Source organism: Drosophila ananassae, chromosome XL (assembly GCF_017639315.1).
Source record: "Drosophila ananassae strain 14024-0371.13 chromosome XL, ASM1763931v2, whole genome shotgun sequence".
NCBI classification, from domain to species: domain Eukaryota; kingdom Metazoa; phylum Arthropoda; class Insecta; order Diptera; family Drosophilidae; genus Drosophila; species Drosophila ananassae.
The window spans coordinates 18,823,892-18,850,310 of record NC_057931.1 but is presented as its reverse complement, the minus strand read 5'-3'; the positions used below and the strand labels follow the sequence as shown (position 1 = coordinate 18,850,310).

Genomic DNA, 26,419 nt, shown 5'->3' with positions numbered 1-26,419 from the left:
ACATCTATAACACATCAAAGCCATCGGAGACAATTGCATTAATTTTATAAATATGCGATGCGCAATTACGCTGCCCAGAACTCCAAAAACTACTCAATTCCAACACCAGCTCGCTTCAGTTAAAAGCAGTAAATATTCCTCATACACATCACTCACTAATTTGCGATGTATCTTCTTTTAGCGTTCGGCCTTTCATACCACAGCCGCTTAGAAACAAAATCATTGAGAAGCTACACAACATTGCACACGGTGGAGTTAAGGCAACTATAAAACTTTTAAGAAAACGATTCGTTTGGCCCTCCATGCACAAAGAAATCTCCGAGTTCGTAAAACACTGCATTCCTTGCCAAAGATCAAAAATCACCCGTCACGTTCGCTCTCCTCTTCAACACTTCACACTACCCAACCAATGATTAGAGCACATCAATCCACAATGGGTAAAAAATCCGATTTTGGTGCATAAACCTATTTTTTTTCCTAATTAATTTTTATGAATGACCCATACTAATCGAATCTAGATATCTTCATTTGAAAAAACCCGCTTTCAAAACATTTTTGGTGGCAACCCTGTAGTGTTGCCACTCAAACAAATTTAGCTGCTTGAGAGACCCTGCAATGTTGTTAAATTGGCGCGAAAAACTGGTAAACTTTGAGTGCTTGCTGCTTTGTGTGAAAAAAAAGTTTTAAAAATCTAAAAATGGAAATTCCTTGCGAAGGTAATTATTAATGCAAATTAGCTTAAACATTTGTTGTTATATGTCTTGTTGTCCAACTGTGAACTGTTTTATATGTGTATCTTTTTAGATTTGAACTAACAATTGTGTTTGTGTTTTGTGGAGAATAACTTATTAATGGCACAGCCTTGCAAAAGAGTAAGAACGAGAAATTAACTACAAAAGTGTCCTTGTTGTCATACAATTAACCATTTTTGCTCCTTTTTGCTCCTTTTTGGTAAACTTGCGTTTATCCAGGCACATATGTGTTTGGTCACGGGGCTCTTCTTGCAATTTGGGAAAGCAACAAACGCTCGCGAGAAGCCTTGGAGACTTACATATTCGACAAATTGAATGACGATCATCAAATCGAAACAATAAACCAAAAAATATCAAATAAAATTACTAACTTTATTAATTACATTAATAAACATTTGCCACGATGCTGCCGAAACATAAAGCGATTTAGACAAAAACACGCCATGTGGCTAGCCGGCAATATGACTATACGACTTTTTGATATAAATGAATCCCCACAGAAGAAAGGTGGTCGTCCGAAATTGACATATGAAGCTGCTGGTAAACGACTCAAAATAAAGCTGGCATCTGAACTTGCGATAGAAAATCAAAATTCAACCCCTTTGTTACTACACGCTGCTAACATTTCTGCCAGAAAATCAACTGAAAATGAAGTTATAAAAAAATCTGATAGAACTGGATTGCTGGCTCCGAGTCCAATTACTCCTGAAAAGGCATTCGCTTTTTTTATGGAAAATGGGTTTACTAAGCAGCAATACATAAATGTAAAACAACTTAGTAAACAACATGGCTGCGACATTTACCCCTCTTATTCGAAAATAGCCGAGGAGAAATTAAAATGTAGACCTGCTGGAATAGAATGCACCGAAAATGAAGCAAAAGTTTCCATGCAAAACTTATTGAACCATACCGCTTCAAGAATATTACTGATGCAAAAGGAAGTTTGTGAAATACTTTCAGATGTTACTCAGTGTACTCTTATTTTTAGCTATGGGTTTGATGGGTCTACTGGTCACAGTTTATACAAACAAAAATTAAGCATCGCAGAGTCTCAATCTTTAGATGATTCTCTATTTGTTACATCAATTATTCCCATAAAAATGATAGATCAAAAACAAAGAGTCATTTGGTTAAATAAATCGCCTCAGTCCATACGATTTTGCCGTCCTCTAAAAATAGCATACTTAAAGGAAACAACGTCTCTTATATTAGAAGAAAAAGAAAACTTGGACAATCAGATTAAAAACCTGGATTTATACGTGCATGCTTTTCAATCGAATGCAATTTTTGTAAAATTCGATGGGCACCTAACACTTATAGACGGCAAGGTCTTAAATATATTAACAGGAACAAATTCCTGCCAGTCGTGTCCAATGTGTGGGGCAAAGCCCACCCAGCTTCTTACTACAAGTGATTTTTATTCCAAAATATTTGTTATGAAGCCACATACGGATCAGTATGGATTAAGTTCCCTTCATGCATGGATTCGCTTTTTTGAATTCTTGCTTAAAATATCATACAGAATTGAGCTTAGAAAGTGGCATGTTAAGGGAAATGACAAAATCGAATTGGAGGCACGAAAATATAAAGTTCAAGCAGCGTTTTGGAAAGATATGGGGCTTCATGTGGACAAGCCGAGACAAAATGGCAGTGGCAATACAAATGACGGAAATACGGCGAGGCGGGCATTCTCCAACCCAAAATTATTGTCCTCTATACTAGGAATAGATCACAATTTGATTCAGCGCCTACATATAATTTTGATAGCCATAAATTGTCATTACCCTATAAATTCAGAAAAGTTCAAATTATTCTGTTTTGAAACTTTTACTATATATAGGAGCAATTATTTTTGGTACCCCATGTCGCCAACAGTACACAAAATTTTAGTACATGGATACATTATCATTGAAAAATCAATTGTTCCTGTTGGCTCCTTAGCAGAAAGTGCATCAGAAGCAAGACACAAGCTTTTCAAGGCTGACCGGCAAAATCATGCCAGAAAATGTAGCCGGATTGACAATATGTCAGATGTCTTTCACAGAGCTATGGATTCGTCTGATCCTTTACTGTCTAGTTCTTGGTTCACAAAAACCAACAGGATGCCTCTGCCAGCAGAGGTTGTCGATCTTTTGGATTCGCCAATCATATCCCCAGGTGTTGGCCACAAAAACGGAAGTACATCCCAAAACTCGTGCGCAGAAGACACAGATGAAGAAAATGGCAACGATGATGTAAGTGACACTTTTGAAATCGAATTAGAGGAAGAGGTACCAGACGATATTGAAAACTAAAACACAAGGAAAAGAGTAAGTTAAAATTTTTAAGTTATTAAAAAAATGTTATCCAATTTTTTTTCAGTGTTTGTAGAATAGATTCTAAATACGTAACAGATTTTAATTTTATTTTTCTATAATGTAATACCAAATGTGATTCAAATTATAATTTGTAACAATTTCTTAAATAAAAGTGAATTTTTAACCACTGAGCGGTACGCAAATTAAAAAAAAAACAAAAACCAAAATTTTGTTTTAGTTAAAATAATACAACAAAAAAGTTTCAAGTCAATATCTTATAAACTAGAGTTTATGCACCAAAAACGGGATTTTTGCCCACAGTGCAATCTGGATCTTATTGGACCACTACCACAATCTGGCCCGTACAGATTCTGCCTCACCATTATAGACAGGTACACGAGGTGTCCAGAAGCCATCGCTATTGAAGACATGCAAGCCGATACCGTAGCATCCGCCCTCATTCTCTCCTGGATCTCCAGATTTGGCATAATGGCTCGAATCACAACGGATCAAGGCAGACAATTCGAATCGAGGCTATTCAATGAATTATCAAGGCTACTGGGAATCGATCACCTACGTACAACCGCATACCATCGACAAGCAAACAGAATCATCGAACGCTGGCATCGAATACTAAAAGCTGCCATCATGTGCAAAAACCAGGCGAATTGGCCACAGAAACTACCAATAATTCTTTTAGGACTTCGCGCAGCTTACAAACCTGATATTCAAGCAACACCCGCACAGCTAGTATACGGAACTACGCTTAGGTTGCCGGAGAGTTTTTCCATTAATCAAACAAAATACAATCCAAAACGGAATATGCCAAAGAATTGGAAAAAATCATGCAAGAGATCCGTCCAGCGCAAACAGCTCATCGTGACACCTCCAAACCATTTATATTTAAGGAATTGGAAACCACCTCACATGTATTCCTACGAAATAATGCCGTACGCACTTCACTTCAACCTCCATACGACGGTCCATTTGAAGTCATCGAAAGGAACGACAAACAATAAGCTTCACTCTTAAAGAAGTCTTATTTTTCACAACCTAGACATTAAACCAAATCTTTGTATCCACCCTATCTTTAATAAATATTAATAGTTATTAACAAACGTGGTTATATTTATTTGCAGCATATAGCTTCAAACTAATTGATCGGAAATGCCATAAATTTTAGGTTATAGGGTTGAGACTTGCCACACATGGTATATTTAGCCAAAATATCGATCGAAAATGGCACAAACCTTAACTGAAAGGGTATATCAACTTCGGCTCCGCCCGAAGTTAGCTTTCCTTTCTTGTTAGAAAAGAAATAATTTTTATATGCAAAATGCAAAATAATCCCAAACCTAATTTCACAACCCTTAATGATTTAAAAAGAAGATTAAATGTGTTAGTAAAAAGCATTCACCGGTTAGAGGAAAGTTTGGAAGCTGGATCATTTCCTCTAGAATAGACCGAGAGTACAGAGTACAGTCTTCAGGTTTTACATGACACAATTTCTAAAGCAAATGAGTTGCAAGACCAGATCGAGCAATTAGATGAAATGGATGAATTTGGAGCCGAGTTGGAAGAATTAACAATAACAACCAAAGCAAGGATTATGTCCTTATGTAATGCCTACAATTCAGATGAAGACTCCCGCCCAGCTACTGCAATTTCTGCAGCCCCAACTCGAGTTCGACTTTCCAGTTTGGCACTGCCAAAATTCAGCGAAAATTATTCGGAGTTCAAAAATTGTATAAATCTAAAAAGAGTCTATGATAACGAATCTGCGTCTGCGTCGTCGTTGAGGGGTCTAAATGACACTGTGCCATCGATTTAAGGATCATTATTATCTATAAAAGATGACACTAAAATTGCAAACTCAATGATTATATATTTAGTTTTGAGTAGCGTAGATCCAGTTACTATCCAGTAAAAATGGTAAGAGTCACTGGATTCTGAGGAATTGCCGCTATGTTGCCGCGATTTCAATCCAATTCACAAGTAAAGAAAAAGATACACACCGTGGTGAAGTCGAAAATCAATGGTAGTGAGTTTCCATTCGACTTTTGGATTTTGGAAAAGAGCTTGCCATTAGCAGACCCATATTTTTATAAACCTCAACGGATAGATATGTTAATCGGAGCTGAGTCATTTTTGTAACCTTTTGTGCGTTGGCCAAATAAATCAAGGTCCAAACATTCTCATACTGCAAAAAACGGTCCTTGGAATATATGGCAAATTCCTTGAATCCTCTACAAGCGGTCTCTAGCCTGAATTTCCAGGAAGAAATATTGGAATCAATAGACTACAATTTAAAAAAATTCTGGTCATTGGAAGAAGTTCCATCTTCTAAAAAGATGTTGTCGCCAGAAGATGAGTTGTATGAGGAACATTATCGACAGACTACTAGAATACTGTCTTGAAGTGAAGTCAGACTACCTTTTAAGTCGGATCCAAGCGTTTTTAGCAAACTCATTCGAAATAGCCAAACGCCGTTTTCTGTCGCTCAAGAGAAGATTATCTCGAGATCCGAACTTAAAAAAAAAAATATTTTTAATTTATGGAAGAATACGAATTCCTAGGTCTTATGTCCTAGGCCAATTTGACCATATATTCAATTATGTAGGCGTGCGAATGAATTGCGTTGGCCATCATATTTTTTATTACAAGTTATGAAGATACAAAAAATAGAATTAATAAAAAGCACTTCACTCGTGAGCAAATTCAAAAGCAAATAATTGTTCTTGTCTTTATTTCTACAACAAAAAAAAGATATCTGATCAAGATGACCCATACAGCCGCACTATTTTTGGAGTCGGCAATTGTGTATGAATACGATACATTGCGGAAAATGTTGATTAATGAATTTTCTAGAGTAAAAGTAGGCAGCGCCGAAATAAACAAGCAATTGGTGGAGCGTGTGAAGCTCAAAAACGAAAGTTTTCATTCTTACTTAGAATTACCTTCTTCAAATGAAACGCATTGCTGCGCGTGGAGTCTTAGACACAGAATCAGTTATAAAATATGTGGTAGATGTTCTGAATGTCAAAAGTGACTTCAAATTTACGCTTTACGGCTGTTCATCATTTAAAGAACTGAGAGAAAAGTACGAAGTGTTTGAAAGTAATCAAACCTATGAGAAAGAGGAGAAACGACAAATTCAGCCGAATAAAAGTAAATAAAGCGCACAGGCAAATTTTGAGAAAAAGCAGCATTGTTTTAATTGTGGCGCCCAAGATCACATTCGAAAAGACTGCAAAAGTGAGGTTAAGTGCTTCGTTGCAACGAAAGCGGGCACATGGCGAAAAACTGTGGTACAGCACCAAAAATAAAAATTGCCTATAAGGAACGTCGACTTAAAAAGTTGTGCATCGGTGACATCTGGGTGGAAGCTCTAGTGGATACTGGAGCTGACGTCTCAATCATTAAAGAAGCCGTGGTCGTGTTAATCTACAGCATAATGTCTCTACCCTACGAGGTCTGTGAAATGGCGTGACGCGCTCGCTTGATCAATTCAATGCAGAGGCCAAAATCGACGAAATGAAGCTTACACACATGTTCCAGGTCGTGCCGGAAAATGCCACGGTCTATGATGCCTTACTAGAATACGACTTTGTGGCAAAGTTTCGAGTAAAGATGACAGCAGCCGCCTTCGAGTTTTCTCCCCCTGCTGGGGAGGAAACTGTGGAATCAAATCAGCTAAGTATTCTAAATGTTATTGAGACCAACACTGATATAAAAACTCCTCCGCTGTTAAAGAGCTCAAGATCGTTCCGGATAATAACATTATGCCTTTTCGGCAGGCACCCAGCTGTATCGCTGCCTACGAGGCACAAGCGGTAAAACTTCAAGTCAAGAAGTGGCTTGATACAGGCGTAATTCGGCAGTCAACGTCTAATTTTGCCAGCCGCATAGTTGTTGTCAAAAAGAAGGATGGAAGCAACCGCATTTGTGTCGACTACCGGCAGCTCAACAAAATGGTACTTAAAGATTTCTTCCCGGTACCTGTTATTGACAACGTGCTGGAAAAGCTGCAGAGGGCCAAGTTCTTCACAGTCATGAATTTGGAAAACGGGTTTTTCCATGTGACGGTCGAAGAAAATAGCACCGCTTTCATTACAAAGGAGGGCCTTTTTGAATTCAACAAAGCACCATTTGGGCTTCGCAATTCTGCAGCGGGTTTTATTCGTTTTGTCAACCATTTTTTCCAAAAGCTAATGAACGATGATGTTTTGGATCTGTATATGGATGATATAATCTACATGCAGTGACAGCGGACGAATGTCTGAGGAAAATGGAGAGCGTGTTCAAGAAGTCAGCAGAGTATGGCCTAAAGATAAAATGGAAGAAGTGTCATTTTCTCCAGACGAAAATCCATTTTCTCGGCCATGTAATTGAAGAAGGCAAAATCAAGCCGGAAACAGAAAAAACAAAAGCAGTCGAAAAATGTCCAGTGCCGCAGAATATTAAAGCTCTGCAGTCTTTTCTGGGTCTCACTGGGTTTTTTCGCAAGTTCATTCGAGGATATTCCCAGATCGCAAAGCCGCTGACAAACCTTTTGTGCAAACATGTTGTTCCGAACGGTGTATGCCGAGTTAAAGTCGCTGAAAGAATTGAAGGATGCACTTATCTCGAAGCCTGTTCTAAGAATTTATAATAGAGATGCCAGAACAGAGCTCCACACGGATGCCTCGAAGGATGGGTTTGGTGATAGAGGCAAAAGCAGTGTATTTGGCTTTTAAAAAGTTTCGCCAATACCTACTAGGCATTTCATTCAAACTGATTATCGACTGTGCCGCTTTCAAGCTAACCCTTAAGAAGCGTGACGTGGCAGAATGGATTGTATACATGGAGCAGTGCGATTTCGATGTGGAACACAGGCCTGGCACCCGATTGAAGCACGTTGATTGTTTAAGCCGCTACCCACATCAGATAATGATGGTCTCTGCAGAAGTTTCTGCCAGACTGCAGAAAGCGCAGCACGATGATACCATGATCAAAGCGATTTTAGAAATTTTATCCAGCCGACCTCATAAAAATTTCAAAATCAAAGGATGTCTATTGTACAGATCAGTCGAAGGCACTGATGTGCTTGTAGTCCCAAAGATTATGGAAAAGGAGGTCATCACAGAAGCACACAAAGTTGGCCATTTTGATACTCAGAAAACAATGCATTCTATCCAACAAAACTATTGGATTCCACATTTGAAAGGAAAGGTGGCTAAGGTCATCAACAACTGTATCAAATGCATCATCTACAAAAAAAAATTGGGCAAGGAAAAGGCCGAGCAATGCAGCTCATGGCCTTAGAGATTTTAAGGTAATCCATATACAAAAAGTAGTTGACATAAAGAAAGCAAAAAAAAGAAAAATGCGAAGTTAATCAAGAGGAGAAAAAATATAAAAAGTTGCATTTTAGAAAGCCAGATGAGGCGATGAAGGGGCTTGAAATGTCATCACCATTAGTAACGTGGAACGGTGAGTGAACACCTAATCTCAATAGTTTAGCCGGTAAGGCAGAATGACAAACTTTGTCAAAGGCTTAAGAGAAGTCTATGTTATAGCATCAACTTGACATCCTGCGGTATGAAGAGGCACTCGGACCAATTTGTGAGCTCAGCATTTATGTTTTAATTGTCCAATAGAGGCTGGAATATGCCTCAATCATTTGGATGCAAATTTTCAAATTTAAAAAATGCCCAAAAAATAAGAAAAAATACTTGAGTCAAGTAATATTTCACAAATATTAGTGATGTATTAATTACATCATATAATAATCTAAATAAAATTTATTAATTAAGTTATTAAGTTTATGAAAATCAGCCTAACGAAAACCGTAAATTTTATTTGCCACACTGGGATACTTATGGTCTAGGTAGGTAAAAAAGGTAGGTAAAAAAAGGTTTTGATTGAAACCTTTAGCTTGGGATGATATGGATCTTCTGGGGTTGAAAGAGGCAAAAGTCTGGAAAAGGTGATTTCATCCGAATCAGATGCAAAACATTAGTCAAGTAGCTAAACTTAAGAATTTCTGACACAGTTTATTTGACCTTGGAATATTTCAAACATGCCCGCATTATGGGTTAAAAGTGATTACCAATTATGCTTTTAGGGTGGCAAGGGATATAAACGGTTTCATGATTGCGGGTGGATCAGGCTATCGATTTCTAGAGCTGCAATATCCGCAGTAACGGATTTTTTACATTTAGGAGGCTCATTCAAAAGCTCAAGGCTATTGAATTGAGAATCCAGTGCACAAAGTTTATCGATGAAACCAACTAACTAATATTACTAATTAATTCTCTCAGTGTAACTAACCGCAGTGGTTCACTAATTGCCCATTATCAGCTGTTCTATATTCTTTTATTCTCCCAGATTCGCATGCGCTTTGTTGTTCTTTTGTAGCGCATGCACTTTGGGAGCTTTGGTTTTGGATCGGTCGTGGCATTTGTTGTGGGGTTAAATTGACGCATAATAAATATATTGAAAATAAAAATTGAACTTTGTCTATTGAATTCGGCCGCTATCAAAACTCTGATAGCATAACACCAACTATTACCTCATTAAGCCCACTCTTTGTCTGTCGCATAAAGGATCGCATTTCATCCTGAAGAGCATAATCGAAGACCAGGTGGAAGTGCGCTCTCTGTCTCAGAATATATAGATCGAATGCAGGAAGGTGTTTGGGTAGACGCAGACAACCATAATAAGTTTGCCTGCAGGATTTGCCAAGAAAGCATTAGAAGTAGGTTGGGTAAAGGTAGGCTGGGTGCGGTGCTCGAGGAAAGGATCCGAGCCATCAAATGCTTTTGATGCCAGGAGCTTGGGCAAATGTTGAAATAATGCCAGAGGGCCATCGATCGCTTACTGATGTCCCGGAGATGAGGCAAGGATAGTTGTATGACCAAAGATTGCGAGTAAGGATGCAGGGCACGTAGTCGGAAGGCGGAATCAAGAAAAATAAATGCACCCTGCTCAATCTCAACCATTTCGAGACAGCACACTCGCTCCTAAGGCGAACAGAGACGGGAAGACACAGGTTGTCCTCATCTCGGAACCGTAGAGAGTATCCCAGGAAATAGATGGCTGTCAAATAGCTGCAAGGGCATGGCTCTGTGGTCAACGCAGACTGCCCCTCAGGATATTAGGGCATCCTGCGAAGGCTTCGTCCGAGCAAACATTAATGGTGTTACCTTTTACAGCTGCTACACCCATCCGAGGTGGAATGCTTTGCCCTTCAAAAAGATGCTAAAGAGCTTAGTTCTGGACGCAAAAGGCAGATCGCCGGTTGTTTAGGAACTATTGATCCATAGTTTATAATAACTAATGGGCTAACGCCCATATTGTCATCCTTATAATTTCTCTACCTATTAGCTTTACAATCCACAACATGTACACACACACACATATCTTTAAGTTCCACAAATGGAACTTTAGTACCAATTAGACAGCGCAACTGACAAGAACATAAAACTCTACAGTCCACTGCTCATTCGTCTCATCGGTTGAGGATCATTGTTTGGTCCTTCGCAACCGGATTTGTTTTGTAGATTTCTGTGCATTGGTTCTCATTCATAATTGTTTCTCGGCATGGAGCAATTACAAGCATTAACAAAATGACACGCCAGACTCAAGGCCAATATCACACGGAGCTTGGCTTGGGCTGATGACGCGCCACATTTCATCACCAAATATATTGAAGTCTTTCCATGTTCCACCATGTGATGAAATAGCTGTGCTCAACGAAGTAGATGGCTATGTGGATCTGGAGAATGTCAACATATTCTATGAGGAAAAATACTTAAGGGCACATGCATTACTTTCGGCGATGGTAGGTCCATCAATTGTGAACAGTGAAAACGGCACCAAAACAACTTTTTTTTTCAAAGTAATTATAACTTTGAAAATGACGAAAAAATATCGATGTACGTTATAATTCGAAATGTATTCATTTATAAACTTAAGCCTAGCTTATCTATAGCGACGAAGCAGGGCGAATTCGCAAGAGAGCGCAACTGAGCTTTTGTTTAATTCCTTCAGTATTTTTCGTTTTCCATTAATATATCTGTTGGGCCAAGCAGCCACCAAAACATGCATGTAAAATAATCATAATATGCTTAGCTGCAGCTGTTGTTATCGGCATGTATTCTTCTTTGTTTTGTCTCCCAGTTTCGCATGCGTTTATTGTTATTTGTAGCGTATGTGCTTTGGGAAGCTTTGGTAGAGCTTCTGCGAAAGCTCTTGGGTTGCGTTTGTTGTGATTTGGAATAAATTAGGGTTAAATTAAACACAAAATAAAAACATTGAAAATCTGATTCGACGCGTCTATTTATTCGGCTGCTAAGCATATGTCTGACCATGTACCTTACAATGTAGGGTGACATGCACCATTTGTGTCCTATCCATTTTTTGCAGCTGAGGATGGCTGTTGAGCATTCGTGAATTCTACTGAAAATAACTATTTTTTCGGTTACTGCTTGTCCAGTTGGCTGGGGTATGGACTTTCGTGTTCATAAGGTTCCAATGTAATTGTGGTCATTTTCCTATGAACAGTTTTCCAACGGTGTCCACTCATGTATAGAGGTTTTGTGAACTTGTTTGTTAGATGGCTGATCACAGAATGAATTTCTTCGACTTGCTAGTTGAAACGTTTTCATATAACGATCGATAACGATCGTATATGAAATGGGCTTATTCTAAGTTATGCTATAGTAAAAGGAATGCAATTTTTTAAATTAGAAATTTGGTTAGATGGCTGGCGCTTTCTTCCAATAGGAGCAACCATCACACTTAGACCGTATTTGGTTCCTTGTAATACCGTGGCCGTATCTAATTTCCCTTATGGTCTGTCTATCAGTTTCTCCACCCTGAGGGGGGCCAACCGGCAGTTGGGCACGGAGTCCCAGCAGAGCTGGTTTTCTCGCTTGCTATTGGTACATCGGTTCCCGGTGGTTGGCCATCTCGTGGAGAGATGATCTACAGTCCGAGACTATTTTTAAGATGCTGGTGATGCTGGAGTTGATCGATTTTATAGCCGCTTGGCTGTCACTGTATATATTGACTCCTTTTTGTGCGGAGTTGTATATGGGTAATTCTCTAATGTCGAACGCGACATTCGTACGCATTCCAACTGGAAAAAACAATGTGCTAAGCTTGTTTTTTATTTTGACAAATCTAAATCTAATAGGTCTTGATAAGTTGTATAATTGGTGCAAATATTAATTTTGGAAGACTTTTTGTTTTTAGAATATTCAAAAAAAACTAGGGCTGTCGCACGCGACAAAAAACAGAAGTTACTTTTTCAAAAACCATTTCAAACGCTGATTTTAGCGAAACCTGATGAAAAATTTGTCTGCAATCAATTTCAAAACGTGATTTATTACTTGATCTAAATAATTCTTTTTGTTTCACTTAAAATTATTTGGTAGTTTTTTTTCAATTCAATTTTATTCACTGTCGCACGCGACAGTTTCTTCCCTCATATTTTTTTTTAGTTGTTTTTGTTCTTTTAAAATAATAAAACGTGAATTTGGAGATTCTAAGTTTAATAAGAATTAATTTAGAGCTAAAAAAAATTAATTTAGGTTTCAAACTTAACAAACAAGGAGGAAAGTAATATAATTTATGTATTATAATAATAAAATTTTTTTTAATTGGTGTCATTATTTTTTAAATTTTGTCTCCAACGCTTACAGCTGACTTTATTATTATTTTTTTCATTCATCTGCATTAATAAAAAGCAAACAAAAAATAAAAAAGAATTTTTAAAATAAAAAAATTTTTTGACCATGTCGCACGCGACAAACTTAAAAAACGTTTTTAACCGAATGCACTACTTATATTTCACAAAAATTTTTTTTAATACCTAAATATCCAATTTTATATTTGGACCCAAGTTTTGATGGTCATTCGACAAATTTCTTCGACGCACTGATAACAAATGTTCTTTTTCAATGTCGCACGTGACAATGAAATAAACTGATAATCTGATAAGAAATTCTTAGTAATTAGCAATCGCATCGTTTCTTTTACATTATTGTTGTAATCTTTGGTTATTAGCCGATATGACAAATAGTGAATATCAATGCATTTTAACTCTCTTTACGAAAATTATGTAAAACAAATTGTGCCGCTGAAATGCTAAAAACTAAACTTTCGCACATTTGAGACTTTGGATTAAAATATTTCGAAATGTGTTATAAGTAGATGCTAAATATTATTAAATTAGTTAAATTTAATATGTTCCCTATAAAAATTTGTGAAAAAAGGATTCTTTTATTGACTTTGAATTTTTTTGTCGCGATTGACCTTTCGGGAGAATTACCCATATGTTTAGGTATTTTAGTGCCTTACTTATGGCTATAACCTCGGCCCGAAATATGCAGGCTTTGAGAGCCAAATAGCGATTGAACAGGGTTCTGCTTGCCATCTGGAGGGTTGCTAGCTCTGTAGATTACCAGGGCTGTCTATTTCGCTTATTTGGTTTTGTTCTTGGACATGCCCTTGTAAGGGCATTTTTGGAGGCCTGAGTGACAACTTGCACCTGAGTATTCAGACTCTCAGCGGTTTTTGGATATTTTGTTGGTTGTGGTTGTGGGCAATAGTGTTTCATAAGATTTGATAGTATATGGCCCAGTTTGTTTTTTCTATGGTTTTTAAAAACTGCTGGTTCTGTGCTTTTAAAATTATGAGATATTTCGATGAACCTATAGTCGGAAAAAGAGTGTTTTTCAAGGACCTTCCAAAGAGTTACTGGGTACTTGTTTCGATATTAGCACCGGGTCAATGGATTCCCTGCTATTTGCAATAAAAAAGGTGCGCAGGTCTCCCTCATTGCACAGGAAAAGGTTTGACCCGATAATAAAATTAACAATTAAAGCTAACTTCGGACGGAGCCGATGTTTATATACCCTTGCAGTTTGGCTTATATTATTATATATATCGGATCGTATATTTTAGTTGGCCGATCATTGTGAGAATTCCACCATGGAATCAATTTTCTAGGCGGTCGATGAAATTTGTACATAAGATATTTTGGCCAAATATAACATGTGTGGAAAGTCCCAACCCTCTAACTTAAAAGTTATGGCATTTCCGATCAATCAGTTATATGGCAGCTATAGGATATAGATGACCGATCCCGTTCCGACTTATATACTGCCAGTAAAAAAGAGAAGGACGTGTGCAAAGATTCAACTCGATAGGCTTAAAACTGAGAGACTAGTTTGCGTAGAAACAGAGAGACGGACATACGGACATGCTTATATCGATTCAGAAGGTGACCCTGATCAATAATATATATACTTTATAGAAATCGTAGATTTCTCCCTCACTGCGCTGCACACTTTTGACCAAAATTATAATACCCTCTGCAAGGGTATAAAAAGAGACTCACCGTCGTTTGTGTTGGAGCGTTGGTGGTTTATGGTGAGCGTTGGAGTGCATCCTATAATGAGGCCTATGTCAAGCTTTGGGGCAAAAATATGCTATGGTGATTTTTAGCAAAAATGTAGGCTCTAATTTTACCTTCAGAGCTAGCTACTAGTAGCTTGTAATCTCAGGTTGCTAGTCCAAAAACCCTTCCTCCTGCTTCCCATGGTTCCTGGACTAGGACGATATCGGCTCCATCTTCAGCCAGATGGAGCAGCAATGCAGATGAGGCTGCATTTCAATGGTGGAGGTTTATCTGCAGAATGCGTGAAAACATCTGACAGCTGCCCTCCAACTTTGTAATCGCGGCCTTTTCGACCTCTCTGTCGATGACTCGATTCGCAGCCATCCTGCGAATCATCGTCGCATCGGAACTATATCCGTCTTCAATTTCAGAAACCTTTATCTCTGAGGCCAATTCCTCTTTGGTAGTGGCTGGATTTGCTTGAAGTTCGAGAATGGAAGCTAGTCCGTCGTGGGAAGATGTAGTTTGCACCACGGTTAGGATCTGACTAGGTTCCTTTATGGAGGCCGGGATCCAAATCCTTGCATGGGTCTGCGTGGGACGTCACGCCAGCTCAGCGCAACGAGCTTGGCACCCTCATAGACCTCGTCTGCCGCTATCTTGTATATATCTGCGGACCGCTTATCATCGCAGGTCTTTCACCTTGTCTTGGAATCACTCCACGTCTTTGCAGATAGGAGGGGGGCCTGGTTCAAAACATTTTGCTGCTAGGGCTGCATCCACCCGTCTCCACTCATTCCTTGGAACTTTGAGAGAGACCTTGGGGCTCTACTCACAATAAGGTTATAAACAACATCCAAAACGTTTCTCCTTGAGGGACCTCAACTATAGCCAGGACGGAACAAGTTCCATGCCTGTGGTTACCGTGGTACTAGGAATTAACTTAACCTCTGGTCAAGCGCTGAGCCACAAACGACAAGGTCAATGGTCCCAAAAATTGCCAGCTGCTGAAAATAGCTGGCAGCTGCTTATGAAATGGCCTCATGTTTGAGGATGACCTTAGCTTATTTGGGATCTGGAACTTATTTCAATCTCTGCGAAATTAATTGACCTGTGAGCTACAAACTCGGAATGTGTGAAATTACTGAGAGCCTCGCACTGATCCTTCATTCACAGCCAGCTGACCGAAAGCAGAGTTGCCAGCAGAGCGAAAGAGTTACTTGTGTGAAACGTGACTGTTTGGTCATTGAGATTTTTCAATGACTTTTATCCAAAATAATAAAAAGGTAATTATTTGTTTCACAACGTTATAAAAATTTTTATTTATTCGCATATGAAATGGACTGACAGAAAGCTTCGATTTAGAATGCGTATGCACCGAGATAAAGAGTACAAAAGGGCCCGCCTTTTAGCATAGGACGGGCGAAAGCTCGTTAACTTAATGACAAAGATAAAATAAAGCCGAGCGGCTGAGAAGAGTCGGCTTGCGACTAACAACAGCGATGAGAAAATGATTATATGCCAAACTATAATTATTACATTTATATATATATGTTACATTTATTTATATATGATTCAATTTATGCCTTGACTAGCACCACATTGTTAATCGCCAAGGCAGGGCCGGACGCACGCCATTTGGAGCGCTGCTGAAGAAGGCTAAAAATAATCCTCCTTCCATCGGGCCCAGAAAGACCGCTGCAGGAAAGACACTCGCTATCAGCTGTCCATCATCAAACCTTAGGAACGACTCTCGATCCTCTTCAGGTACGTCAGAAAGCACTTCAGAAACATTGGAGCACCACTTTCTCAACAGAAATTGGCATTTGGCGGGGATCCCCGATGTTTGCTCCATTATGTTGGTAGTGTCCTCTATGGAGTCACCTCCGGAAATTAGATCATCAACATAAAAATCGCGACGCAGAATTTCGGCACCCTTTGGAAACATAGACTGCTCATCCTGTGCCAACTGATGCATTGCTAGATAAAAATGAGGCCGGCTTTGTCCCATAAGTGACCGTATCCAGTTTAAAAACCTGCACCTCATCCTGGGTGGAAAAATGCACTGCAGATAGCTGTCCTCGGGGAAAACTCTGACGCATCGGTACATTTTGCAAATATCTCCTGTAATGGCCACTCGATGGCAACGAAACCTTAGAAGAATGTGCAGCAGCTTTGGTTGGATAACTGGACCAGACAACAAAACGTCATTCAATGAATACCCAGACATAGTGGCAGCCGAACCATCAAAAACAACCCTGAGCTTGGTTGTTGAGCTGTCCTCCTTCAAAACGCAGTGATGTGGCAGGAAATACTGTCTGGCAGGTCCAAAATCTAAATACTTCTTTATGAACGCAGCATACTGATCCTTTAATAGAGGCTAACGGCAAAGCTTCCTTTCGAGGGAGAGGAATTGCCGCACGGCTCGTGAGTACTCACCTAGCGACTCAGAGGTGACCTTCAACGGCAGCTTCACCGAGTAGGCGCCTGTCTCGAGCCGAGCAGAATTCTGCACGAAATGCGACTCGCAATCAAATTCCTCTTTCGTCCACTTCACAATGGGCTCGGAGCAGTCTTCGATTTCCCAAAATTTACGGAGCAGACACTCTAAGCGCTCATCCAGCTGGCTTGAGCTCACAACGTCCTTGCGGGCTGTGGCTACGAACGATTTTCTCTCCAGATGTGACCCACCGCCACACACAACCCATCCAAGCCGGGTTTTCTGCAGCATCGGTAGGCCAGCTGACAGCTGGATTTGACCAACACACAGCAGAGCATAGAATAGACTGGCTCCGATAAGTTAATCGATCCGCTACGGTCGAAAGAACTGGTGATCAGCCAAAGTGAGGTTTGACGGAATATTCCAGCTGGAGACATCCAAGCTAAAACTAGGCTGAAGGTCCGTGATGTTGGTGGCGATTACAGCGTTGACGAGGGCCGAATATTCAGAGCAATAGGATCTTAGGAGCACATCAACAGTTAATCCGTCTGTCGCGAAGCCAGTGTCGCCAATGCCCGACACTGCCACGTACGATTTGCGTCTACAAAGCTGCAGCTGACTAGCCAGTCGGGACGTAATCACGTGCACCTGCGATCCAGAATCCAAAAGAGCCCAGCATGGAATAAAAACCCCTGAACGACTCCGAATGAGAATGTTCGCTGTGGCCAGTAAGGCTATCCCACTGCTGCGACCCTGGGCAACTAGTGCATTAGCAGTGGATGGTGAAGCGCCTATTGGCTCGACGCACTCGGCTGCGGCTGATGTAGACGGCACAGCAGAAGGCTGGCTGCTGGAAGACTGTAACTCCAAAAAATGCAACAGACTGTGATGCCTCCTCCCACAACTGCGACAATTATCAGCGAGGCACTCACGCAGGTAATGGCCAGTTTGGAGACATTTCCGATATAGACCTAGTCGCCTAGCCTCGCCAAGGCGGCTCTAGAGGGGCAATGACAAAAATCTTGGGCATGCAGAAACTACATGGGACCACCCACCGCATAATATACAGCAGAGGCAGGTGTATTAGTAATAATAAACTGTTATCTCTCTCTACTGTTATCTGCGACTCTACGTCTTCCCACATGACGTAGAGTCGCATAGCCTCCAAAGTCCTGCAACGCTATTCATTGAACTGGGCATTGAACTTATCGGACAGCCCTCGAAGCGCTGCCACTGAGTCACCTTCCAATAGATTGAGGCCCAGAATCTCGTTCACATGAGCCTGAAATATTAACCGACGGTTATTAAATCGATTCTCCAAAAGCTGCACTGCGACATCATAATTCTCCTCGGAGATTTCCAAGGAACGGACTGCCTCTAAAGCGGAGTCCCGAAGACAAGATCGCAACCTCTGAAACTTTTATACCTTACCTATATAAGGATTGGCCGTCAGCCAACGGGTACTACAGGGGGAGAAACGCATGATTTCATGTGCCGTAACTGTGTACACCGCTGGTAGTGCGACTATACTCTCCACGTGACGGCGGCTGGTAACAGGTCCCGGTAAGGTCATGTCTATGCCGAGGACGCTGGCGAATCGTAGTCGGGCGGGGAGAAGAACACTCCCTTCCTCAAATTACCCCAATCCAAGGTGGAACAGTATATGCCGAGGGATGCATGTCCGGGGGTGCACGGACGTTAATATTCCGACTCTGGAGGACCGGCCGACCCCTCAGTTTCAATCAGGCTTATCATGATAAGTGGGCTATGTCATGATGGACGAACCCCTTCCCGCCTACTCGTGGGTCCAAGACGCAGGGTGGTACCAAGGTAGCATCAAGGTGATAGCGTGCCAAGATGCGAGGTCTGTAAGCCTCTACAAGCACATGATTGCGTCGCTTGGAGAGGTTTATCCAGGAGCCAGTCTGGAAGCGGTGGACTGGGACAAGATCCCCAGCAAACCGAGGGCCCGCGTATGGATGACAGAGAAGCCGGCGGACCCTGCTACCATACTGGCCATGCTCAAAATGTGCAATCCCACACTCCTTACGGCGGACTAGAGAGTCGCCAAGGTGGAGGAAGCAGTGGGACTAAGATGGCAGGTCGTCCTCACTCTAAATGAGGTGACTGCTAGGATCCTGGAGGGTGCTGGTAGCCGTATTAAGTACGGGTTCGAGCACGTAGCAGTGAGGATCTACAAGTCGGATGCGAAGAATAAGCCAGGAGGCATCGACTTGGAGATGGACGCACAGGAGCTAGACTTGGGGGAACCGACCGAAGAGGTCCGCCCAGATGGAATGTCACATGTGGAGAAGGACATTCTGGAAGGGTACATCTCAGAGGAGAGTGACTTGGCAAGGGCTCTTGGGGGCGTCGGCATGGAGGACGACTCATTGCTAGGCTCCGACACCGAGGCTGAGGGTACTGTGGTGGAAAATCTAAAGGATGTCTCTGACATTCCTGCAGATAAATCTCCATCACAGTAAGGTGGCATCCGCCGCCCTCCTGCTCCATCTCGCAGAGAGTGGAGCTGACGTGGCCCTTATCCAAGAACCCTGGATCCATGAAGACAGGATTCTCGGTTTGGGGGCGTCGGATTTCAGGCTGTACACAGCCGATGTAACAGGTAAAAAGCGAGCATGCATTCTCGCAAAAAAAGAGCCTTAACATTTTCTTGCTACCAAATTTCAGCAATGAAGATCATGTAGCCGCATCGATTGAAGGCCAAGGCGGCCATCTAAGAATATGCTCGGCGTATATGGGTCATAACCAAACCCCCACCGCACTTGCTACTTAGGCGGCTAGTGGAAGACATCGAGAGGAGGAAAATCGACCTACTAATAGGCTGCGATGCCAACGCTAATCACAGTCAGTGGGAAAGCACGGACATAAATGAGAGGGGTGAGTCAATCTTCGATCTAGTGGGTAACAGAGGCTCAGAACCCACCTTCGTTGTCAAGAACAGGAGAGAGGATCTTGACATTACATTATTCTCGCACTCCCTGGCTGATGCAATCACCAGCTGGAGAGTCCTAGACAAACACTCCTTTTCAGACCACCGCTACATTGAGGTAGCCGTAAATTTTGAAAACTTCACCAAGCAAGCAATTCGAAACCCTAGGAAGGCAAACTGGGAGCTCTATAAAAAGATACTGGATAGATCCCAAGGTGAACCACCTTCAGAGATTATCGAGACTTACGAGGGGCTCAACGCCATGGTAGGAAAGCTTACTGCGACGAGCGCAAAAGCATACCACAGGGCCTGCCCCAAAAAAAAGATTAGGTAGCAGCAGATCGAAGAAGCCTCCATGGTGGACCTCGTCGCCCCCTTCAAAAGGAATGCACGTAGGGCCTTTTACCACGCGCACCGTACCAACACCGACGACGCGTGGGAGGCCTATAAAGCTGAACTCAGGCGGTATAACAAAGAATTGCTAAAGGCAAAGAGGGTTGCCTGGGCCAATTTCTGCACCAATATCCAGGAGACATCAGAGGCCGCCCGCCTAAGAAAGATTCTCTCTACTACAGCCCCCATCGTAGGTTATATTAAGAACACGGATGGGCGGTGGACTACCTCAAGCCAGGAATCTCTGGAGACCCTTGTCAACGCACACTTCCCGGGTTGCTCATCGGAAGAAACAACCCAGGGGATGCGTAGCAAGGGCAATCACGGCTTACTCAACTACTTACTTACTGACAGAAATGTTAAGTGGGCAATAGAAAGCTTTAAGCCCTTCACATCTCCGGGCCCAGACGGTATTATACCGGCTCAGTTCCATTAACCTAAGGAAATGGATCAAGAAAATCTTCAGTACAGTCTTCACTACTGGTATGCTACCAAAGGCGTGGCTGTGCACGAAGGTTGTATTCATACCCAAGGCGGGCAATTCATCCCACTGCACCCCTAAGGACTTCAGAAAGACTAAGGACGTCTTTCATCCTTCCTCCTTAAGACTATGGAAAGACTCTTGAGTCTCCATCTCCAACTAACCATTAACCCAAGGGACATCTCATGCTCTCAACATGCTTACAAAAGGGGCCGATCAACAGAAACAGCCCTGCACGAAATCACTATGATCGCCGAGCGAGCGATCAACTTTAAGGAATACACACTTCTTGCTTTTTTAGACATAGAAGGGGCCTTCAACAGCATCTTGCCGTGCTCAATCATTGATGCACTGACGGGACTTGGAATAGACGACCGATCAATTGACCTAATACGGCAGATCCTGGTCAACAGGAGTGTCGAGGCTACTCTTGGAGGTTCGACTATTCGAAGATACGTCAAGAGGGGTACCCCGCAAGGAGGTGTACTCTCACCACTACTCTGGAACGTGGCGGTTAATAGCCTGCTACGATCCTTGGAGGGTGGCGGCTGTAAGATCATTGCGTACGCGGACGATGTTGCTATTGCCTTCGTAGAAAAATACCCACAAACGCTATGCGACCTAATGACAAGTAAGCTCAAAGTTCTGTCGGCCTGGGCGCAGAGGAACGGGCTGGGAGTCAATCCATCCAAGACAGAGTTCGTGCTGTTCACCAGGAAGTACAAAATACCAAATCTAAGGCTTCCGAAACTTCTAGGGGAATCACTAGTTCTTAGTGCGAAGTACCTAGGCATCACTATAGACAGGAAACTGGACTGGAAGCGGAACACCGCAGATAGGACTAAGAAAGCGGCAATAGCACTCTATACCTACCGCAAGGCGGTAGGCCTGAAATGGGGAATGTCCCCCAAGATAGTCAGATGGTTATACACAGCGATTATCAGACCAATCTTATTCTATGGAGTTGTGGTCTGGTGGCCAGCCCTGGAGAACTCCTTATGCAGGGAGAGGTTCAGGAAGACGCAGCGTATGGCGGAAGTCTGTATAACAAGCAGTCTACGCACTACGCCTAGCGACGCCCTAGATATCATCCTTGACCTACTACCAGTAGAACTGATGGGGGTAAAGATAGAGAAGAGAGGCGAATCTATGGAGCAAGAATAGTTTTGGTCATACCAGACTGAACCTACATCACTTCATGCCTGAGGGGGGCACAGACTACTGCGTGCCCATCGACCAACCCACCAATAATTACAGAATCATCATTCCCTCGAGGGAGGAATGGGACGCCCGGACACCGGGCCGGAGGGCTCCATTCATATCTACACAGATGGATCAAAACTTAACGGACAGGTGGGAGGCGGTTACTTTTGTGAACATTTGAGCCTAAAGGAGTCCTTCAGACTCCCTGACCACTGCAGTGTTTTCCAGGCTGAAGTAGTAGCCATTAGGGAAGCACTAAGGGGCAATCGGGATATAATATGCATCTTCTCCGACAGTCAAGCGGCCCTCAAGGCACTGGACGGATTCTCGTTCAACTCCAGGACAGTCAATGACTGGCGCAGATCTCTCAACGAGATGGCTGAACAGCATGACATCTACCTCATTTGGGTTCCTGGTCACAGGGATCACGAGGGAAACTGCGCTGCAGACGAACTAGCTAGGGCAGGGACTACATACCCTCTCCTACCTGAGAAAGAACTAGTAGGCATACCCTTGGCTACTTGCAGGCTAAAGTGCAGGGAGTTTTTTTGACCTGGCAGTCAACAGAAAATGGAGAAATCTCCAGACCTGTAGAACCTCTCGTCTGATGTGGCCGACACGCTCTCAGAAAAGATCAGCGAGACTTATTACTCTCACCAGACCAGACTGCAGCCTAGCGATTGGGGCTAGAGGTGGAGAACTATCGATAGTCGGCTCCATCGATAGCCGGCGATTGTTTTTCTTAAACCCTCGATAGTGTCGATAGTGCCATCGATAGTCACCGATACTATCGTCCGACATTAACATATTTTTTTTCAAGGCATTTGGCAAGTTTTTGGTCGTCGGAATTTTTGAAATATTTCCAAACATGTGAAATCTTACTCCTTTTTGAGTTACCCTGCTTATTGGGAACAAAATCCTTTTCAGAGTCTGTGCTGGTGCAATCGCAGTCTTGCTTTTATGGACTTGGCGCAATAGGCTTTGCGGACCTCCGACGTATACCTTAAATTCGCCATCAAAATACTTATGTAGAATACATTAAGCATACCTTTTTTTAAAAAGCGATCCATATTTAATAGTTCCTTTTTAATTGCCGTCAATTTTACACCAAATTTTTCAATTTTTACACAAGCGAATATTGAAATTATTGGGTAACACTTAGGTGAAACCCTTGCCCCAGCGGTAACACAAGGAGCCCCAGCGGCTCAAGTGGAAGCGGGGGGGTCTTCTATGACCCATAGCATAGCATCCTCCTCCTTTGACATTGGCTGCAGGGCGCCTTGGATCCTCTTCAAATCCTGGAGGAATACCCTTTGCCTTGCATTTTTAAATCGCACTCCGAAATGGGATGGATTCTCATGTAACGGCGACACTGGAGTTCATCGCCACTATAATTGAAATACGCTCAATTTAGGGAAAAACACGCACAAATTAATTTTGGCGCCAAAATTATAGTTCTTGTTTATTTTATTATATTTAATTATATTTAAGCGCATCGAACACGATTTATCCCACTGTGCGCTCAGAACCGTACACTGAGTTGTGGAATGTATGTATATATGAACGCTTGTGTGAGTCGAATGCACTTGAAAGTGGAACGTATGTATGTATGTATGTATGCTGGCGGACCGGATAACAATTGTAGGTATTGTATTTATTTATATTATTTATTGATTTATGTATAAATACAAAATAATTGATTCACTGATGCACTGTATGCCGTTCATATTCAAAAATGCACCGCGCAAAAACTGAAACGGGTATGTTCGCACTGTTTTATGCTCGTGGAATTCTTTTATTTATTTTATTAATAATAATTTATAATTAATTAGATCACGGGGTCACCAATGCTTGGTCATTGAGATTTTTCAATGACTTTTATCCAAAATAATAAAAAGGTAATTATTTGTTTCACAACGTTATAAAAATGTTTATTTATTCGCATATGAAATGGAGTGACAGAAAGCTCCGATTTAAAATGCGTATGCACTGAGATAAAGAGTACAAGTTTGCCCGCCTTTAAGCATAGGACGGGCGAAAGCTCGTTAACTTAATGACAAAGATAAAATAAAGCCGAGCGGCCGAGAAGAGTCGGCTTGCGACTAACAAAAGCGATGAGAAAATGATTATATGCTAAACTATAATTATTACATTAATAAATATATTACATTTATTTATATATGTATCAATTTATGCCGTGGCTGCTGCCTGACACGACAGTGACTGCTAACCAAACTGTTCATGTTGAGGTATTTTAAAGCATAGTTTGATGCGGTTTTTTGCAAAGATTTAAATGGAGAACGATTTGTGGATTAGTGCTAAAAAAATGGTGCACCCACGCTAAAAGCAACTGATATAAGATTATGGAGTGGGAAACTTTTAATGCAGTATAGTACATTAATGGCGCCTGGTGATTTAAGTGGTTTTGGAAGTCTCGTTGCTGTTGGTGTATCATTCATTTTTTCATAATCATTATTTTTTGCAAGATTGACTATAAAATAAATTAAAAAATATGTATTTATTTTTAGGTAAATTTGTTTTTTTGGTTCGTTTTTCTGCTTGTGTTTAATAATTATATGTGTAATGTTTAATAACTAAAAATTTTTCCAACTAACTAATCCGACGGATTTTGCGGTGGCTGCTTGACCCGACATACTTTCCCCAATGGAAGATGAGCTTTTATCCGCATCTTGAAGGAGCAGCAAGCACAATTTTTTGACTGCCCGCCTTGTAGCCCGACACACTTCGTCATCTGCGATGACCATTTCTGTAACTCTCGCCAGGGATCATTTCATTGGCGGAAAGTTTTTGTCCTTCACCATCAAGATGTTATTAACAGCATTGTCTTTACATAAGTCGCGTCGTTTACATCGTTGATGCAACAGCGTTAAATACTCTTTCTTCCATCTGGACCAGAAGGGCCAGGCATCCAACCGGTTGATCTTGAGTTTTGACCTGGACTTCTCTCTGATGCGAAATTGAATAACGAATAACGAAATTGGTGACGTTGTCAGACCAGACCTATCGAATTTTCTTTATGATAGAACAAAATCTCATAAGTGGATGCAGAAAGATGACGTTGGACAGATCTCCCATAAGCTCTAAGTCAACGGCCCATTTCATTATATTTTAAACCGCGCAGCACAAATTTTCTATGGAAATAATTTAACTAATTATTTTCCCAAGCACAATCACGTCGGGGTTCACCAAATGTTAATGTCCTACTATTCAGCAGGTTACAATATACAAGCATCAGACCTACTAGCCTATTAATAATGTAACGATAAGCATAAGCCAATATCCAACCTACTAACCCGGCACTAGTTGATGGCACCGGAAGCAGAATCAGCATTATCAGCGGGAAGAATGACCGACTGACCGAGGCAAGCAAAAACCAGCCAGCGAAGCCGAAATGCGTGTGGAAAGCAGTACATGAACAAACAATCTGAGTCAGCAGATTCAGAAGTGGGTGACCCTGGCATTAACCTTAGTTTTAGCACGTCCAGAACATTGACCTTTCTTAGATTTAATGATGTATAATTTAGCATCTTATATAAGAGTTGTTTTTCTGAAATAAAGACAGTTTCGAAATCAGAGTCAATCATCTCGTTACTCAGTGTTGAAACCACGGCACTTAAAGCGACCTACATCACGTGATCCTGGGTAAAACGATACACAAGGTAGGACGCTCTACAACTATCTACTTCTCGTGGCTCCAGTGTAAACGGACCACAAGTAGAATCCGCGGCATACCAGTCTACTTAAAGTGTTGCTCCCGTGAAACGGACCACAAGTAGACCCCGCGACACCTAACTACTCCGAGTGTTGCTCCCGTGAAACGGACCACGAGGAGATTCCGCGGCGTACCAGTCTGGTTCGAGTGTTGCTCCCGTGAAACGGACCGCCAGTAGGACCGGCCGATAAGGAATCAGCCGAACCATACCACCGGTGCTTGTGGAAAACCAACCCAGGACTTCAAGCGCTCCACATCAATTCCAGCCTGATCACAGCAAGCGTCTGGCCAACCCGAGCAGTCCCTTGCAGAATCCAGGTAAATTTAGTCAGTCTATTTACGTTCTTTGACTACGACTCCGGGACCTACCGCTACTCCCGCGAGTTAAAGTTTGACGTAGTTGCCGCATAGCGCTTTACGGACGAACAATATTATATTTAAAAGCGCAATTTATTTAGAATTTGTTGATTACAAATTTGTGCTACGTCTGCAGGGAGCCGGTTCAATGCTTGATGTTGCGGAGCGACCAATATACCGCGAGAGAGCAAGACAAAGATAGCGCATGACGGCAGATGCTGGTAGCCGATCGAATGCTCGAGAGCGGGCCACACGAAAAGAGAAATAAAGCGAACGAGAGTGGAAGGCTGTAGCATAACAACGGCGGTAGAACAGAGCAACGTCACGAATGTCTATTTCAATAAATTATCGCCGGCCAGACTTGCGGCGCCTGCTCGACCTGACAAAGCGAATGATTAACAGAGTCAAGTGCTTCACTGAA

The 26,419-nt window shown here is 41.8% G+C and overlaps 2 protein-coding genes across 2 annotated transcripts in view; one reads left to right on the top strand and one right to left on the bottom strand.

Moving 5' to 3' along the window:
* The window catches only part of LOC6504327 (neuronal acetylcholine receptor subunit alpha-7), a 577,668-nt gene that overhangs the window by 190,418 nt on the left and 360,831 nt on the right, over window positions 1-26,419 (bottom strand). The gene's annotated exons all lie outside the window — the stretch shown is intronic.
* LOC116656398 lies at window positions 528-3,055 on the top strand. Its single transcript, XM_032455948.2, has 2 exons — window positions 528-872; window positions 972-3,055. The coding sequence occupies exon 2, from the start codon at window positions 1,196-1,198 to the stop codon at window positions 3,044-3,046; it is 1,851 nt and encodes a 616-aa protein (XP_032311839.1). The 5' UTR covers window positions 528-872; window positions 972-1,195; the 3' UTR covers window positions 3,047-3,055.